At 43.6% G+C, this 17,198-nt stretch overlaps 1 protein-coding gene across 6 annotated transcripts in view; it reads left to right on the plus strand.

Annotated features, from left to right (window-relative positions):
- NEDD4 (NEDD4 E3 ubiquitin protein ligase) overlaps window positions 1-16,525 on the plus strand; it is a 49,878-nt gene extending 33,353 nt beyond the window's left edge. For 4 of the 6 annotated variants that reach the window (XM_083586267.1, XM_083586269.1, XM_083586270.1 and 1 more), the window contains 20 exons: window positions 691-808; window positions 1,330-1,494; window positions 1,747-1,812; window positions 2,515-2,634; window positions 3,990-4,193; window positions 5,178-5,255; window positions 5,422-5,476; window positions 5,566-5,624; window positions 7,400-7,465; window positions 8,712-8,941; window positions 9,576-9,697; window positions 9,801-9,871; window positions 10,035-10,130; window positions 10,948-11,021; window positions 11,221-11,281; window positions 11,781-11,840; window positions 11,937-12,044; window positions 12,460-12,556; window positions 14,420-14,492; window positions 14,613-16,525. In XM_083586267.1, the coding sequence (XP_083442393.1) occupies window positions 691-808; window positions 1,330-1,494; window positions 1,747-1,812; window positions 2,515-2,634; window positions 3,990-4,193; window positions 5,178-5,255; window positions 5,422-5,476; window positions 5,566-5,624; window positions 7,400-7,465; window positions 8,712-8,941; window positions 9,576-9,697; window positions 9,801-9,871; window positions 10,035-10,130; window positions 10,948-11,021; window positions 11,221-11,281; window positions 11,781-11,840; window positions 11,937-12,044; window positions 12,460-12,556; window positions 14,420-14,492; window positions 14,613-14,715 (2,026 nt within the window). In that variant the 3' untranslated portion in view covers window positions 14,716-16,525. The remainder of the gene's footprint in view (window positions 1-690; window positions 809-1,329; window positions 1,495-1,746; window positions 1,813-2,514; window positions 2,635-3,989; window positions 4,194-5,177; window positions 5,256-5,421; window positions 5,477-5,565; window positions 5,625-7,399; window positions 7,466-8,711; window positions 8,942-9,575; window positions 9,698-9,800; window positions 9,872-10,034; window positions 10,131-10,947; window positions 11,022-11,220; window positions 11,282-11,780; window positions 11,841-11,936; window positions 12,045-12,459; window positions 12,557-14,419; window positions 14,493-14,612) is intronic. The other 2 variants (XM_083586268.1, XM_083586266.1) reach the window with 1 other exon arrangement.
- The last annotated feature ends 673 nt before the right edge of the window (window positions 16,526-17,198 follow it).

Consider the following 17,198-nt stretch of genomic DNA (forward strand, 5'->3'; position numbering starts at 1 on the left):
GCCCCTCAAAGGTCAGTATTGCGCCCCCCTGAGGTCTTTGCCCTTGGTGGCTGCCTCGTTGGCCTGATGACTGGCCCCAGTTCCAAACAAGAAAAAAAATACAGTGGTACCTCGGGTTACATAGAATCATAGAATCATAGAGTTGGAAGAGACCACAAGGGCCATCGAGACCAACCCCCTGCCAAGCAGGAAACACCATCATACGCTTCAGGTTACAGACTCCGCTAACCCAGAAATAGTACCTTGGGTTAAGAACTTTGCTTCAGGATGAGAACAGAAGTCATGCTCTGGCAACGCGGCAGCAGCGGGAGGCCCCATTAGCTAAAGTGGTGCTTCAGGTTAAGAAGTTTCAGGTTCGGAACGGACCTCCGGAACAAATTAAATACTTAACCCGAGGTACCACTGTACAGTAATAAAACCACAAAAACAGAATAAACCCTTCATCTGGAAGACACCCGTGTCAGGTCTGAAGCTTGTCATGTTCTCCGGTCATTCAAAATGCTGAAAGCTCTGCCAAATGCCTTACCAACGTCTACTTTAAACTTCTCAGCCAGCTCCATTATTTAATCTTGTGACCTGCCTCATCTCCCTATGAAAGCAAACCTTTCGTTTACATTGTACCTCTTCAAATATTTGAAGCCTCAGAATCCACCCACCTCCCATGTTCCCTTAAACAACATTTTTGTGCAGGGACAACGGACCCGATGCAGAGACTGGCAACATTCAGCTGGAAGTGCAACATGCCTTTTCTCGCCGGCATCAAATAACCGAGGAGGCGGAGAATCTGGACCACAGAGAATCTCCTGAGGTGGGAACCTCACTTTTCATAGCTTTCATAGCACCTCTTTACCCTGACTTTGATACTTGGGATGGATATTTTTATTTTTGTAATTGTAAGTTGTTTTAAAGTGTTTTAGATATTGAGTCTTAATGTTATAATCTGCTTTGGGACCTTAGAATGAAGGTCAGTTAAATAATAATTGTTGTCACCTGTCTGTCTCGAGAGACAGTGGAAGCGTATGTCAAAGTCAAACCGTTGGAGTTCCAGCACCAGCTGTGGCTGCAGAGACCGATTTGGGAGAAACATGTTTTGTTGCAGCTGGGGCAGATGGAGACGTCTGGTTGTGCTGCTGCAGATGCACCATGTTGTTTCTTCTGCCTGTGCTCCTCCCAGCAGTCATTCTTCCTCTGGTCACAGCCATGGATAGACCTGACTGTCTGTCTCCAGGCACTGTGGTCATCTGTGAGGGATTCCCACACAGCGGGATACAATGATGGTGATGATGATAGTGACATTAAAATTCTGATGAAATATTTAACGTTTCTTAGAGTTGGGAGATCATCACAGAAGATGAAGCAACTATGTACAGCAACCAGACTCCCCAAGTCACTGTGCAACACAATTCTGAGGCAGAGAACAGCCTTACAGAAGAACTGAGCACAGAGCTTACGACCTCTGGGAGTTCCACTGCTGCCCAAGCAGCTTCCTGCACTGTAAGCATGATGATAAATCAAGCATTGCATGCTTTAAGCAGCAGGGTCTGCCCCTGAAGAGGCTCTGTATCACACACCCTCTCCCAACAGCTGGCTTGTTCAAAGGGTAGCCTAGTTCCATCTCCTGCTTTCTGGTGTATTGGGTAAGCATAGTAGGGTATGCATGTACCAGGGATTGACACCTTTGCATGTGCTGCTCATCACAACAGTAAATGTAGAACTAAAAAGCCTTTCCCTCTCTTGTCCTTCAAGAGTGATTTAAGCAGAAGAAGTAACCCTCAGTCGTACCAAGCTGAAGAACAACCAGCTCTTCCTGTTGTAAGTTAAGCTCTGAATTATCCTGCCTGATTGTGACTCTTTTCACTGCATGTGACCAAGTCGCATGTGCTCCGTCCGTGTTACTGCAATCCTTTCACTACGACCTAAAGCATTGGGAGAATATATTGGAATAGTGTTTAAGGGTTTCCTGTGCTGATTCAAGATCACCAAAGAATAGGAAAACAGATAGGAGAGAAGAACTAGTTTGGAGGGTGATTAGCTTAGCAAAGTGGTGGTGAACGGAGGGGAACTTGTGCGTTTCAGAACTAACTGGGAAATGAGCAATTAATCTGAAAACAAGTAGAACTCCCTTCAAACAGCACCCTGTTGGTGTTTGGAATTCACTCCTAGCTTCCAAAATGGGGCTAGGCAAACTTATGGATGATCAGAATACTGCTGACTGACTGGGATGGCACCTGCAACCTCTTTCTGTTGGTCAAATTTATTGCCAGTGGCTGATGTTGCTTTATATTAGTTTACCACCTCTGGACTTGCTCACGGATGGAGTAGGAGACTGCCTAGTGGGTGGTGGAGGTTGACTGTATTGGTAACTGCCTAACACAGCAGTTAACTTAGTTGGCATGTACGTTCTCAGTTGTCAACTTGCTTCCTAAAATATTTAAATCTTTGTACTGTGATGTGTCTGAGCCTTGGGAAAAAATCCACAGGTAGCCTTTGCCAGCTAATTCTATCTTCTTTTAGTTACTGCCTACTTCATCTGGACTGCCTCCAGGCTGGGAAGTAAGGAAAGATGACAAAGGAAGGCCGTATTATATAGACCACAATTCCCAGACTACCACCTGGAAGAAGCCAGCTGTACAGGTACCTTCCCCCCCCCCACCCCATAGTCATCTGATCTAGAATTAAGATTGCTTCATGGGGTTTGGCCAAGTCACTAAAACGTACAGCAATCAGTTCCTGCTTATTCAAGCTTTCTCTGCAAGTCTCATTGGATAAGAAAACGTGGACCTTGTAGTCTTTCAGTCTTGTGGAATGCCCAACTCCCATTAGCCCAGCATGGACATTAGCCTGGAATGATGGAAATTGCAGTCTGATCTCTAGAGAGCCACAGGTCCCTTGTCCCTGTTCAGATAAACATTGCAACAAACTCCACCATCCCTGATGGTGTGCATGTCACTACAGAGTTTGCTTGTATCAACATGTATTTGGATGATAGCATTGGAAATTGCATTAAGGAGCTGACAGAGTTTGTCTCATCCTGTTTCCTATTGGGGCACCTTGAAACCAGTGAATCATGTTTCTTTGAGATCTGTGAAGAATTGGTTGTCGTCCTTTCGTTCCATTTGCTCGTCCCCTGAGCACAACCTGCCGTTTTCTTCCAGCAGCCCAAATGATGCAAGCATGTCTTATATCCATCCAAGGGTCCCATGCTGAGGGCACTTCAGTACATGCAAGAGTTTACCTGAGCGGCTGTAATTGCAGTGCACACATTGGGCTTAAAAAAAGGGAAATACAGGGGTCTTGTGCAAGATCTTTATCAGAATTTCAGTATAGCTACAGTCTTGCACAAGACCTCTGATTAATTAAGATAAACTAACAAGTAGGAATAGATATTGTCCCCCGCATCAAAAGCGCAACAGTTGTTGTTGTTGTTGTTATTATTTATTAAACCTGTTGTCACTCGGAGGTCTCCAAGTGACTTACAGCAATATATATGCATATCAGATATATATACACACAAAAAACCGTAAGGGGGAGAAAGTGGATGGATCATGTCATACACCAATATATCATCTAACATAACATTTATTTTTTTAAAAAAACAAAAACAACATGCCTGCCATATTAATTACAAACAACATTAACCATACTCAAAAAATAAACAGAGTTTATTTAGTAGATAATTAGTAGATAAACAACCATTTAGTGAAATATAACTGGGGACTTTATCACTCTTGTGCAAACCGTATGTGCAAATCAGGAAAATAACACTCTTAAGCCAAACCTCAGTAATAATTTTAAAACAAATAATTTGAAATTGCCCCGCATTAAAAACAACCAACCTGTATTCTGTCAATTGTAAAACATGGTAACTGAGACTGGTAACATTCCCTCTTGTGTAATCCATCTCATAGACTCTGGCCTGAGGTGTTGAGCAAGGTCTTCCCTGCTTGCCCGCGCATTTCACTCTACTTGCATTCTCAATTTTCCATCAGATTGGGGTGGATGTGGGTCAGCAGGCCACGGCTCCACATTCTTCCTCCAGACAACAGTTGGCATCAGATGACTCACCGCAGCAGCCTTCGTTCCAGAAACCCCCAGAAGCTGATCTAGGACTTCTCCCAAAAGGCTGGGAAGTTCGTAACGCTCCAAATGGGAGGCCTTTCTTTATTGACCACAATACCAAAACAACAACGTGGGTAGGTAGCTTCTAGATTTAATACTGCTGTGTATTTTTAATATTGAGGAGACAGAAAGTGGGTTGGGGTGAAAGGACAATTCTTTAAAGAGCAATGCAAGGTCCTTACACCCGCGAGAGTGTTTGGCTTGCTGATTGACCTTTGCTGAACTGCAGACACTTCCCAGCAATGTCACGTGAAAGAGGAGGAATCTGTGACTTTCTCTGAGGAAGGGAAGGCCCGGCTTGTCCCCTTGAAAGGCTCCCTCTGAGCTTGGTTTCCATGTGATCTGCCTCACACAAGGCACTGACTTGCTAGCAGGTCCTGCTGTTGAGCACCTTCCCTTCCTGATTCCTTGCTGTGTTACTTATCCTGCCAGCTGCTTCAGTTATACCCTAGTAGCCATTTATTTGTTTTGATTATAAAAACCAAAAACAGTAAAATAACAAGAAAATTGGCTGGCTGCGAAGAAAACCGAGTTGAGAACAAGCCTGTTTCCATAAAGCAAAGCTGAGCTAGAGCTATATCTTTCCTCACCACCCGACCCCAATCCAGGCACTGGTCTCAAACCCCAGCATGGCATGTCAGTTTCTCTTTCTGGAGAACATTCTGTCATTACCTGGAGGGAAGCTGCTAACAAAAGGAGCAGTTGCCCCGAGAAAGCAGAATTCGCTTTTGAAAGCAATGGGGAGCAGATAGAGCTGCTTAAATCTGTCAGATTTGCTGACTGAAAGCAGCCGTTCTAAGCACATTTTCCAGGGATTAAGTCCCGTTGAACCATGATTTCGCCCATGGAGAGAGGCATGGCTGGATTTCTATGGGGAAATCTTCCTCTCCGTGAAGTGTCACATGGATCTGCTGTTTGAATTCTGCCTCCAGCTGCTTGTGGGAAAGTAGAGTTCAGTGGCTTCCCTTGTGTGGAGGCCTTCCTTTAGCAGCCAGCCAAGAGTCTTAAATGTCCATGGCTAAAACAGTAGCTTAACAGTGTTTTTTCCCTTGTCAAAGGATGACCCCAGATTGAGAATTCCTGCTCAAATGAGAAGAAGGACCTCTTTGGACCCTGCAGACCTTAGCCCTCTACCGGTAAGCACCTGCCTCTTGGCCTTTTTAATACTTTGCATCCCTCAGATTACCATTAAGCACAAACATTTAAAGGGCTGCTGCTGTTTAAATCTGTGGAACCATGCCAGCACACCCATCATTTAGCATCCTGCCAGCGGGTACTTATGGTTTTCTCTCTTTCCTTTAGCCTGGCTGGGAAGAACGAATACATACAGATGGAAGAACATTCTACATAAACCACAGTATGTAGAAGATATAGCACGACTCTCCCTTATAAGACCCTCCCTTATTGCTCAGCCTTATTGCAGCTAATACATATGTGTGCTTGCAGATACCAAGAAAACTCAGTGGGAAGACCCTCGCTTGCAGAATGTCGCAATTGCTGGACCAGTAAGACTCCCTAGATTACTTTAAAATCAATTGTAGCAGCTAGCCAAGTATTTGCATCTTCTGTTCACCCCAGGGCACTTTCACCTCAGAAGTTTATAAGTCGGGTGCAGGTTCAATATTTATCCTTCTGAGCAGTTGCCAAACTGTATGGTAGAAATAAGAGGATGCAAAATGGTTCAAATGCATTGGTGCAGTTATTTTGAATGTGAGAAGTGACTGAAATGGGGCCAGGAATTGAATTAGTGGTGGGAGGCGATAGTGTTGAAGTTCACAGGCAGGAGGCGGGGCAGTGCTTGTGAAGATGAACATCTCCTAGAGCTCAGTGATGTTCACCTGTCTATTGTTTTGTATATGTTTTAAACTGATTTTATCAGATACTGTATGCGGCCTTGGGAAAATTTGGCTAATAAACATTAAGTGAGCTAAAGTAACCCTTCCCCCGGGGCTCTTTGAGCCAGTCCAGCATTCCAAACGCCAGCTGGTAATGATGGTTTTGCAAGGGGAGTGCCTTGAAGGGCCCCCCTCCATTGCTTCTACCAGGAAAATAAAAGGCCTGGGGTGAGGAGAAGTACTTGATTCCTGGCATGGGTTCCTGGTACCATCACTGGGCCTCTAACTTTGGAATTGACTTGGAAATTGTGCGTTTTTCAGATTTTCTTTCTTTCTTTCTTTTGGAAAAGCTCGTCTAAACTGAGATGGCGGGAGGGGCGGAAAGTGGTTTCGCCCATCTCTATATTGACAGTTGGATTTGAGAAGAATTCTTGAGACTCCCCTTGTCACAACTGAGCCATAAGATTGAACCCAGTTTTATGCATCTGAATCCCCGAATCTTCATTTTATGCTTTCATACTGTTGCATTGATTTTGGGTTGTCCTTTTCTTTTAAGGGATAGGGGATTTATATTGTACATAGTGTACACCACTTAGAGATATTTGGAAACATTAAGCAGTTTAGAAATGCTTTAAAATAAAGTGCAAGGCTCTCAAATTGGTCTCCAGCCACAGCTCAGTTGCATCCCTGAGATAAGTAGGTGGAGTGAAGTCAGGCTCCTGTTGGCAGGCTCTGTTGAAACTATTTACTAAAGGTGGTATCTGAACCATTTTGGATCCGTTGTGAGATCTGTTCCTGTTCATTATTTCCCCCCGGACAAAATAGAAAAAGCTAAGGAGGTTTACTAAAGGGGCTGATTTTGTGTTTGTGAGGGATAAGTGATCCAATGCTGGCTTGCAGAAAATGAGAAATTTTTGTTGGAATAAATTTATATTAATACAGTGGTACCTTGATTTACAAACTTAATCCATTCCAGAAGTCTGTTCTTAAACCAAAGCATTCTTAAACCAAGGCGTGCTTTCCCATAGCAGCGGGGGACTCACTTTACAAATGGAACACACTCAACAGGAAGTGAAACACGTTCTTATTCCAAGGCAAAGTTCACAAACCAAAACACCTACTTCTGGGTTTGCAGCATTCTTAACCCAAGTTGTTCATAAACTAAGCTGTTCTTAAACCAAGGTACCACTGTATTTCTATAAAAAGTGAATTAAAACTTTGGGTAGTACTGTGGACAAGGATTGCAAAACAAGTGTGTGGTATAACTGAAAGATGCTCTAGTTCCCTCCTGAGTGTCTTCCTACCCCAAATTCTGTCACAAAACTGTAATCCCCTGGCCTAAGGCAGAAACTGTCATGCATCAACAAATATTTGCCCCAGTGAAATGTGATGCTAGATGCTTGGACATCTTACATTCTTCTACCCTTCCCTCTTCTTCTTCAAAGGCTGTGCCTTATTCCAGAGACTATAAGAGAAAGTATGAATTCTTCAGAAAGAAGTTAAAAAAGCAAGTAAGTTATGAATCCAGTAACTTCAAAGTCAGTATGTTTCCAGAATGTGTGCTGCTTCTCCTGTCTTCTTCTCTTGCAATGAGTGCAAAGATCAGCAGTATTTCACCACTCCCCCCCCCCGACTACAATTAGTGATCTTCCCCGCCCCCTGGGCTATGACAATGTTACATGATGTACCACTGAACAAACCAGTGGAATGGCTAGTGTACAGGCTACTTTAAATAGTCACTTGGCACAGAAGTACAGTTGCACCTGCATGCCCACCTTGTTAACTATACATAAGAAAAACCCTGCTGGGTCAGACCAAAGGGTACCCAAGGCCTATCAAGTCCAGCATCCTGTTCCCACATTGGCCCATTACAGAATGCTCACAAGCAGGAGCTGAGTGCACCAGCAGTGCTCTCCCCATTTTTGATCCCCAGCAAACGGGTATGCTGTCCCTCTTAGTTTTTATTGGTCATGAAGGGCAGGGGTCAAGGGGTCTGGCAGTTCCTCCACTGTGAGATGTGAAGTTCCAGGGAACCAGGCAGAGGGTCTTCTCAGAAGTGGCACCCACCCTGTGGAACAACTCCCCCCCCCCCGGTCAGATGTCAAACAGATAAATAACTATATGACTTTTAGAAGACATCTGAAGGCTGCCCTGCACAGGGAAGTTTTTAATGGTTGGTTTTTATTGTGTTTTTAAGATTTTGTTTGGAGCCATCTAGAGTGGCTGGGGCACCCCAGTTAGATGGGTGGCATATAAAAAAATAAAATAATACTATATAGCACACGTGGTCGCCTGTGCCAATCTGAGCACCTTGTCCATGCCCCCAAGCAATACTAACTGAAACTCATCCGAGCCTTATCCTCTGTGAATTCATCTAATCCTGTCACCTGCCCTGTGATCCTCAGATGAAGGGCAATATATAGATTTAATAATAAAAAATACATAGTCTTCTTTCAAAGCCATCCAAGTTGGTGGCCATCTTGTGGGAGTGAATTCATTAGCTGTGTGCTCTATGAAAAAATAGCTTTAAAAAAGGTATACTACTTAAGTGTAGTCTTTGTAAGCTTGGAGTACTAACAGTCTAGGCTGATATTTGTTAGGGCACATAACTTCAAATGCTCCGTGTTTAATTGAAGAGTATTCTTCAGTCTTCATTGATCAAACTTCTTGCCAAAAGTGCAGGGCCCTGTTTAAGTATCCTCCCTTCATTTTGCTTGACAGACTACTCTAACAATCAGTTACCGTGTTTCTCTTCAGGGTGATATTCCAAGTAAGTTTGAAATGAAACTTCACCGTGCCACAATCTTCGAAGACTCCTACAGAAGAATTAGTGCTGTAAAGAAGCCGGAGTATCTCAAAGCCAGGCTATGGATTGAATTTGATGGTGAAAAGGGTTTGGACTATGGAGGGGTCGCCAGGGAGTGGTTCTTCTTCATCTCCAAGGAAATGTTTAACCCATACTACGGATTGTTTGAATATTCTGCCACGTAAGTAAGACACCTGCTGTGGCCAAGATTCTTCTGTGGGTGTGAAATGTTGAACAGCTTAAACAAGAAATTAGCCAGCCTGCTATCCAGATACTTCATACCTCATTTGAAGTTCTCCTATGTTAGCTATGTGTGTGTCTATAGAGGGAGCACTAAGTTTCTTCTCTTGGCTAAACTTGGCTACCCTAAGGCTCCTCTTTGCCCATTTCTTTGAGAATGGCAGTTCTAAAATTTGAGTCTTAAGAACCAAATTTAACCTTGAGCCAAACTCCAGGAAGAGGAGGTGAAGGAAGTAGCCCTTCTGCAACTCATCTTTGCGCTTCTACCTGGGAGAGAGCCCAGTGGGATGAGGCAAGTGCTAGACTGGATGGATGGCAAATTCTGACTTCCTGGGGAAGGGCAATAGCTCAGTGGCAGAGAGCTCTGGGTGCTCCAGGTTGGTTGAACTGCAGCTTCAGTGCTCAGTATCTCTAGGTAGAGTTGGGAAAAGACTTTAGGGAGCCATTGCTGGTCCACATAGTCAAAGCTGATCCTGATGGACCAATGGCCTGGTCCCCATAGGGCAGCTTCTGAGATGTTTGAGCAAATGTCTACTGCTAGTATATGGAGCACATGGCCTCTACTTCCCTTGCAGGGATAACTATACTCTCCAGATTAATCCAAACTCCGGCATGTGCAATGAAGACCACCTTTCATACTTCAAGTTCATCGGCCGTGTGGCAGGGATGGCCGTCTACCATGGGAAGCTCTTAGATGGTTTGTACTTGACATTACAGAGGCTGCTTCTTGGCCGCTATTATTAGCACTGTGCTCCATAACATTTCTTTGCGACCAAGCTCTTCCTCTTTGTCTCTTGCAGGTTTCTTTATTCGCCCTTTTTACAAAATGATGCTTCAAAAGCCAATAATTCTTCATGATATGGAATCTGTGGTATGTAATGTTCACCCCAAGCTGCTGTTGTTGCCTCACATTTTTATGGTGAATTAAATTGGTGCACATTCTTACCCATTATTTACATTTGTTAGCACCTTCTACCCAAAGGACAGTTTATGTTGCTGGTCTTAATCACTCATCCCTGTCATGTTCACTCTAGGACAGTGAATACTACAGTTCTCTGAGGTGGATTCTTGAAAACGATCCCAAGGAACTGGACCTCCGGTTCACAGTTGATGAAGAACTTTTTGGGCAGGTTTGTAGCCACGCAGGGCTTAAATTAGAACACTCAAAAGGTACAGGATGCCTCATGGTTGCTTCAGTCTTACCTTGTCCAATGCTGATTTGTCCTTTTTTGATAATGAAACATTAAGTTGATAAGGGAGTTGAATTAGAGTTTTTACCTGGTCGTCTCAATATTTGTGGTCATCTACAAAATAAGTTTAAATTGCAGTGAAGCATACATGCAAACACAAGCAAAACACTGCCACAAGCCTGTGACCACAAAGAATTTAATTTGAATTTAAACAGATATAGTTTTTCAGAGTAGCAAATGGTCTTTTGTCATCTGACCAGGAGAGTGTTGCTCTGGCACCCTCAGAAGTCTGCTGGGACAGTTTTGTGAGACACTTTAGGGATAAAACACTCAGATTCAGACAGAATTAGACGCCATGGTTAGAGCAAGTCTCCCATGGAGGTGCCCAGAGCCCTGCCTGTCACATCTGCGCTGGACCAGTTTCAAGTATTGTGGTCTGAAGATGTGGATAAGCAGCTCATGGAAGGGAAGTCAACCACCTGCCTGTGCTTCTGGTGTAAATATACTGATTTGATTTTGATTTTGAATTGTATCATTGTTTCATTGTAACTCGCCCTGGGACCCTATGGTGAAGGGACTGTAAGAAACCTCAAAATTAAATGGAGAAATCCTGAAGCTCCGCCAGCAAGCCCTTGCTGTATCTCATCACTCACTTCAGGTGATCAGCAAATAGGAGGTCTGTGTTTGAGGGAGGAGGAGGAGATTTTGCCTTACGCCTTATGTAGTGCTCAGTTTGCTTTGGTCCTCTTGTCTTTAGACTCATCAACATGAATTGAAACCTGGAGGGTCAGATGTGGTGGTCACAAATAAGAACAAGCAAGAGTATATTTAGTAAGTAACAGACTGCAGAACTGACACCACCCCACCCCTTGTGTGTGCATTTTCCAGTGGCAACTGTTTGCCATAAACTCTTTGTTCAGTTTCCAATCTGCCCTATCTTAAAGCTAATGCTATGAAGAATCTGTAAAAACCTTTTAAATGTAGCTGTCATGTTGGTGTTCAAAACTCAATACTTCCTTCCATTTTACAGTCTTGTAATACAGTGGAGATTTGTGAACAGGATCAGGAAACAAATGGCTGCCTTCAAAGAGGTACCGTCATTTGCAGATACTCTTTGTGTTCTAATGTTGTCAATAGTCTGTTTCAATATTGATTTCAGTCCATTAATTTTTTACCTGTGTGCTATTGAATTTTTACCTTTCTCTATACCTAGAGTGGCTTGCATTATTATTTTTAAAGCCATAAAGCTGTGTGAGCACAGCATGAAACCCCAAATGAGAATGTGGAAAACTTAGATTCTCTCTCCCCGCTCTTAACTCCATCCGTATTTTATGGGGATGAATTTTGTCAGAAGCAGCTCAGTCTGTCTACATATGGTCAAGAAGATGTGTCCTGCTGCTGCAAGGGGTTTTGTTTTTGTTTTTGTCTCAGTCAGGATAAAATAGGAATCTGTCCAAAATGGAATGGGACCGAGGTGCAGCAAAGCTTCTTTGAGGGGGAATTCCGTAATGGTGGGGTTGTGGGGTTATGGCTACAAACACATCGCCATGCAAGTTGTCCAGCTTGCCTTATGCCTCTTCTGTATTCTAGGGTTTTTTTGAACTAATACCACAAGATCTCATCACAATCTTCGATGAAAATGAGTTGGAGGTAAGCTTTCTTCTGCTTCTTTCAAAACCTGTTTCCTTTGGGGAGTTTGTGTGTTGATATTTTCTGAGATAATGTTTTCTCTCTCTCTCTCTTCAGTTACTGATGTGTGGCCTGGGAGATGTAGATGTGAATGACTGGAGGGAACACACAAAGTACAAAAACGGCTACAGTGCAAATCACATAGTTATTCAATGGTTTTGGAAGGTAACCAAAATAATGATTTAATTCTTCTATCAGGAATGTTTTAAGCAAATGTTAGGCCAGAATTGCATGAGAGCGTTTATGTCCTGCTACAAGTAGCGAAGAGTACATAGGGTGCTCAGCATGCTCTCTTCTGCCATGGTTGTACTAAAGATGGATGGAATTCAACTTAAAACAGTGGCACTGTTTAACCACCCATCACTGATCCTGGCAACCTCCTAAGTTAACAACAAATGTTTCTTCTGTGCAGTGGAAGCAAAAAACAAACCAAAAAAAACTCCGCCTGGAATGAAACCAGGCTAATTTTCTCTGAGCAGACACTTAATAAACAAGCCAAATTGACCAGATTGAACAATGAACACGTGTGATGGTTGGTCATAAGGTTAGCATTTCAGTAAGTCTTTGTAACTCTTCCTAGGCTGTGCTGCTGATGGACTCTGAAAAAAGAATCCGACTCCTTCAATTTGTGACGGGCACATCCCGCGTACCTATGAATGGATTTGCTGAACTATATGGTATGTACTTGCAGGGAAGTAACAGTTACAATAGCAAGGCATTTGCATGGGCATTCTGGAGCAAATCCTTCACACGCTGAGTCATCCTTCACAACCTCATATTATCCCCGTATCACAGATGGGTGTGTCTGTGTATGAAGCTGAGGTGGTGGTGGCCTCTTTGTGAGTTTATGGCCTGAGGTGGGCTTTTAAGTTATTGCCTTCAAAATCTCATTGGGGTAAAATAACACCCTAAAAATAAGGGATGCGGGTGGTGCTGTGGGTTAAACCACAGAGCCTACGACTTGCTGATCAGAAGGTCAGCGGTTCGAATCCCCACGACGGGGTGAGCTCCCGTTGCTCAATCCCTGCTCCTGCCAACCTAGCAGTTCTAAAGCACGTCAAAATGCAAGTAGATAAATAGGTACCGCTCTGGTGGGAAGGTAAACAGCGTTTCCGTGCACTGCTCTGGTTCGCCAGAAGCGGCTTAGCCATGCTGGCCACATGACCCGGAAAAACTATCTGCAGACAAACGTCGGCTCCCTCGTCCAGTGAAGTGAGATGAGTCATCCGTGACTGGACCTAATGGTCAGGGGTCCCTTTACCTTAACACCCTAAAAAGAGAGGGTGTGCCTGTCCCAATATCATGTGTAAGCAAGATAAATGCAGGGGCAACTTGTAGAGGGATTTGTGGGGTGTGGGTGGGTTCCTGCACTTTCTACCTGCCAGTTTCCCTCAGGCCAGAGCAGGTGGGCCAGTTGGCATGGGCGTCCTCCAAGTCCTCCTGGTAGAGGCAAAGGGGGCAAATATTTGGTAAAGATTATTGATATTGCAAGGAGAATCAAGGGGGGGGGGTCCTTTAGCACAGGATGTTAATCTTTTAAAGAAGAGTCAAAAAGATCAATACAGAAATATAGATAAGTAAATGCAGAAACGGGGCCTACATTTCCCATCTGGCCTGGGCCTATTGCCAGCTTTGCATGGCCCTTTTTCTCCATTCGACTTGGAGGACATCCAGCAAAGGATTACTTATCCTCCACCCAATGGACCTTGCAGGATGTCCTCCCAAGTCCAATGGAGAACAAGGCCCATGCAAAGCTGGCAATAGGCCCAGGCCAGATGGGAAATGTAGGCTCCGTTTCTGCCCCATTTCTGTAAAGCTGATAATAGCACATGTGGTCCCTTGCATGTGCCCTTCCTGTCTACCCTCCCCTACACACACACACACCCCTCTTCGGTGTGGGGTTGGGGAGATGCAGCTGACAAAATCACCAGCTCTTGTTTATCCCCAGTAACTAGAATTAATTTAATAACTAACGGGAAGATGTATTGATTTGTTTGCGCTGCAATTACCCAAATAGGAGCAAAAATACTTAACAGGAGCCCTCCGTCCTGCTCCCTCAGAGCTGAGTTGTGGGGCCAACTTAGGCTGCATGTTCTTGGAAAATAACTTCTTAAATATCATGATTCCCCACATCTGTTAATGGCTGCACAAGGTGCCATGAACCCATTTGGGAGGGTCACCAAGTCTAGAGGCACTTTGGAATCAGCACATGACATTGAGCTGCTTCTTTTGCGTTCAAGCAGCCTCATCACGTTCATTATGTCAGGAACCCTTTACCACGCTCCTGCAAGGTAGGCTTTTGACCTTGTGTTGCAGATGAGGATGGGGTTTGCCACAGGGCAGAGGTAAGGTCTTCTCCACTGGACCACCTTGATTCACAAGTCAGTATTGGCCCTTACCCTGCTGTTGCTGGATTAGTTTCTTTTTCTCATAGTTTGCACGTTCCACTTCCATAAATGAGAGCTGCCTGTAGCCAAGGCTTACACTGTGACCAGGTGAGGATCTAAAATCATTAGGCTTGCTGTGTATGTTCCTTGCAGGTTCAAATGGACCACAGTTGTTCACCATTGAGTACTGGGGCAGCCCTGACAAACTGCCGAGAGCTCATACTTGGTAAATATTCCTGAGCATGAAGTATTCTGTTGAGAATGTTCCTCTGTCCATCCTGGCATATAATATAGCTGTTTTTTTGTGTGTGTCTCTTCTATCCATCTCCACCCCACCCCACCCCAGTTTTAACCGCTTGGATTTGCCTCCGTATGAATCTTTTGAAGACTTGTGGGACAAGCTTCACTTTGCAATTGAAAATGCTCAGGGGTTTGATGGCGTTGACTGAGCCCCAGGAGAGGAGGGTGACAATGCTGTACTTCTTTTCTGTGCTGCAATTTGAGAGTTTACAAGCAAAACAAATATTCCAGGGACTGTTGCTGCATTTGAATGGCAACTGAATCTTTATGGTATCCTCTTTTTTTTTTAAAAAAAAGTGTTAATTTCAGTTACAGCTAATTGTATTTTGCATTTCAAACTCTTGCCTGTTGGATTAGCGGGTGCGCATGAACACTGGTGAGGCTGGCATGAATGAGCCTTGCATTACCTCTTTCAAGAATTTGCCGCCTTGGCAATCTTAACTACTGAAAGCGTAAGCTGTGAAAAGCCGAGTGTGTCTGTCTGTCTTCCGTCCATTTGTCGGTCCATGTGTGCATTCTCTCTCCAGATGTGGCCGGACAGCCCACGGATTCTGCTCTTGGGTTGCGAATCACTTCTTCAGACTTTCCAAAGCACCTTAACTATATCTTTGGGTAACCTTAAAATCTTTCCACCTGTGCGCAGTAAACTGGCTCTGGCTGCGCTTGTGCACATTGCTGCAGGCGCCGAGCTGGTAGGGCTTGTGCCTGGGTGCTGGATGGCAGCTTCCCTGTCCAGCTGTGCTTGCTCTGAGTAGTGAGAAGCTGTGCACGGAGACTGGCAGCTGCTTCCCTGGGCATTGCACAGGAGGAAACTTCTTCCCAGTCGATTATGCTCAGTTGTTTCCTTTTTTAGTATTCCCAATTCTATTTCTAAACTTTTTAACTTTTGAGATTAAAAAAGTAGCATGGACTTAAATGAGATTATTTTAAAACCTGTTTGGATTTATATGCTAGTGTATTTTTGGTAAATCATATTTTGATAAATTGTCTAACAAATAATATTTTCAGCTTTGCTTTTTTGAACTCAAGACAGACTTTTTTTGTTTTTGAATACTACAGTGTTAAGTCATAGCAAAATGCCTTTTCATATTCATTCTTGCAGTATTGCACCACAATAAATAAATAAATATGCAGACATGTTTACAGGGTTTTGCGGGCCAAATTCAGCAATCTGATCTGTGGAAACGTGAGTGACGCTTCTCAGAATAAGCACCCAGGGCAGAATTTGGCCCTGAAATTAGTTTAGATGTTACAGGACTCCTCTTCCATCCCTATTCCAACTGCATTTTTATGTTTTGTCAACATTTAGTCTAGAAACCAAATAAAAATACAGTATAACCAAAGTTATAGTATATAATGTGCAATTCAGCATGAAACATTTTGTACATTTGTTCAATAATAAATAAGGATATTTTAGTATGAGCGTCAGGGCTGGTATTTTGGTCAATGCTGGTTTAAAATCATGTTTTGAGAAGTGGAAGCTTACACAACAGTCTTTGGTTTTGGTTGACTCTTGAACCCTTTTGTTATGCACGTACCTGGAGCAGTTCCCCAAGTGCCACAATCCTGACCCAGTTGGAAGGGGCTCATGCCTGACCTGTTGGAAAGGTCACTGGGCTGCCGCAGCACTTGGTGAACTGCACCAAAGACGTGGAGAAAAGGCAGGTCCACCCCTGTGGCCAGTGGCCATCTCACATGCACATTGTCGAAGGCCTGCAACTCGCCCTAACAAATGGGCCTTAAGGGGTCTTTCAAATCCTTTTTGGACGGGGTCTAATGCATTCAAGAGTATTACAAGTAAATAAAAATGACTATTCAATATACATACTTTCTGGGGGGGTTGTGTGTGTAAAATTTGGAATAATCTGTCTGTATAAATTTGAATGTAACAGAGTACTTTAGTCTAACAAATGAACAACCTGAAGAACCTGAAACGGTAAATAAAATCTATTCTGATAAGCTGGCTGGTTTTCATTCGGGTCCATTCGGTACTACTGAAATGGTCAATAATTAGTTCTCTGAAGCAGCCATTCCCATCAGTTTCTCCTCCTTTGCCTCTTGGCTCCAGGAAATATCTGCTCCCAAAGCTCTTGCTATATATCCTCTTACCTTTCACTGTTCCTTGTTGTGTGGATCAAATGAGGAGGTGGAGAACCAGGTACCCCACCTTGAGCGCCTCCTTGGAGAGGGAAGGTGGCATATTAATGCAATAAATAAATAAAAACCCTGAACTATGGAGTGGGGACTGTGTGTGAAAACCTATGACAGTGGTTCTCAAACATTTTTCTCTGGGCTACACTTGCAGAATAGAAATTTGCTCATGCCGTACTGAATTTTTTTATTGATAAGAAAACCAAAAGAAACAACTCCTAGCAGTGCTTGATTTATAACATGCTTTACAATATGATCATAGGACATCCAGAAGGTATAAAACAATGTAGCTACATAGGAACACAAATCATTCCCAAAATATAATTATAAACATATATACCTTAAGTATGTATGCAGACTCAGTGAGGGGCGTGAGCTTGCCTTTGGCAGGTAATCTCTAATTTGAGACAGACATATGTCATGGAGCACCAGAAGAATAACCAATGGTTGCATATCCAATTTTTTTCTTTTATTTTTATAG

Source organism: Podarcis filfolensis, assembly GCF_964270895.1.
Source record: "Podarcis filfolensis genome assembly, chromosome: 14".
Taxonomy (NCBI): Eukaryota; Metazoa; Chordata; class Lepidosauria; order Squamata; family Lacertidae; genus Podarcis; species Podarcis filfolensis.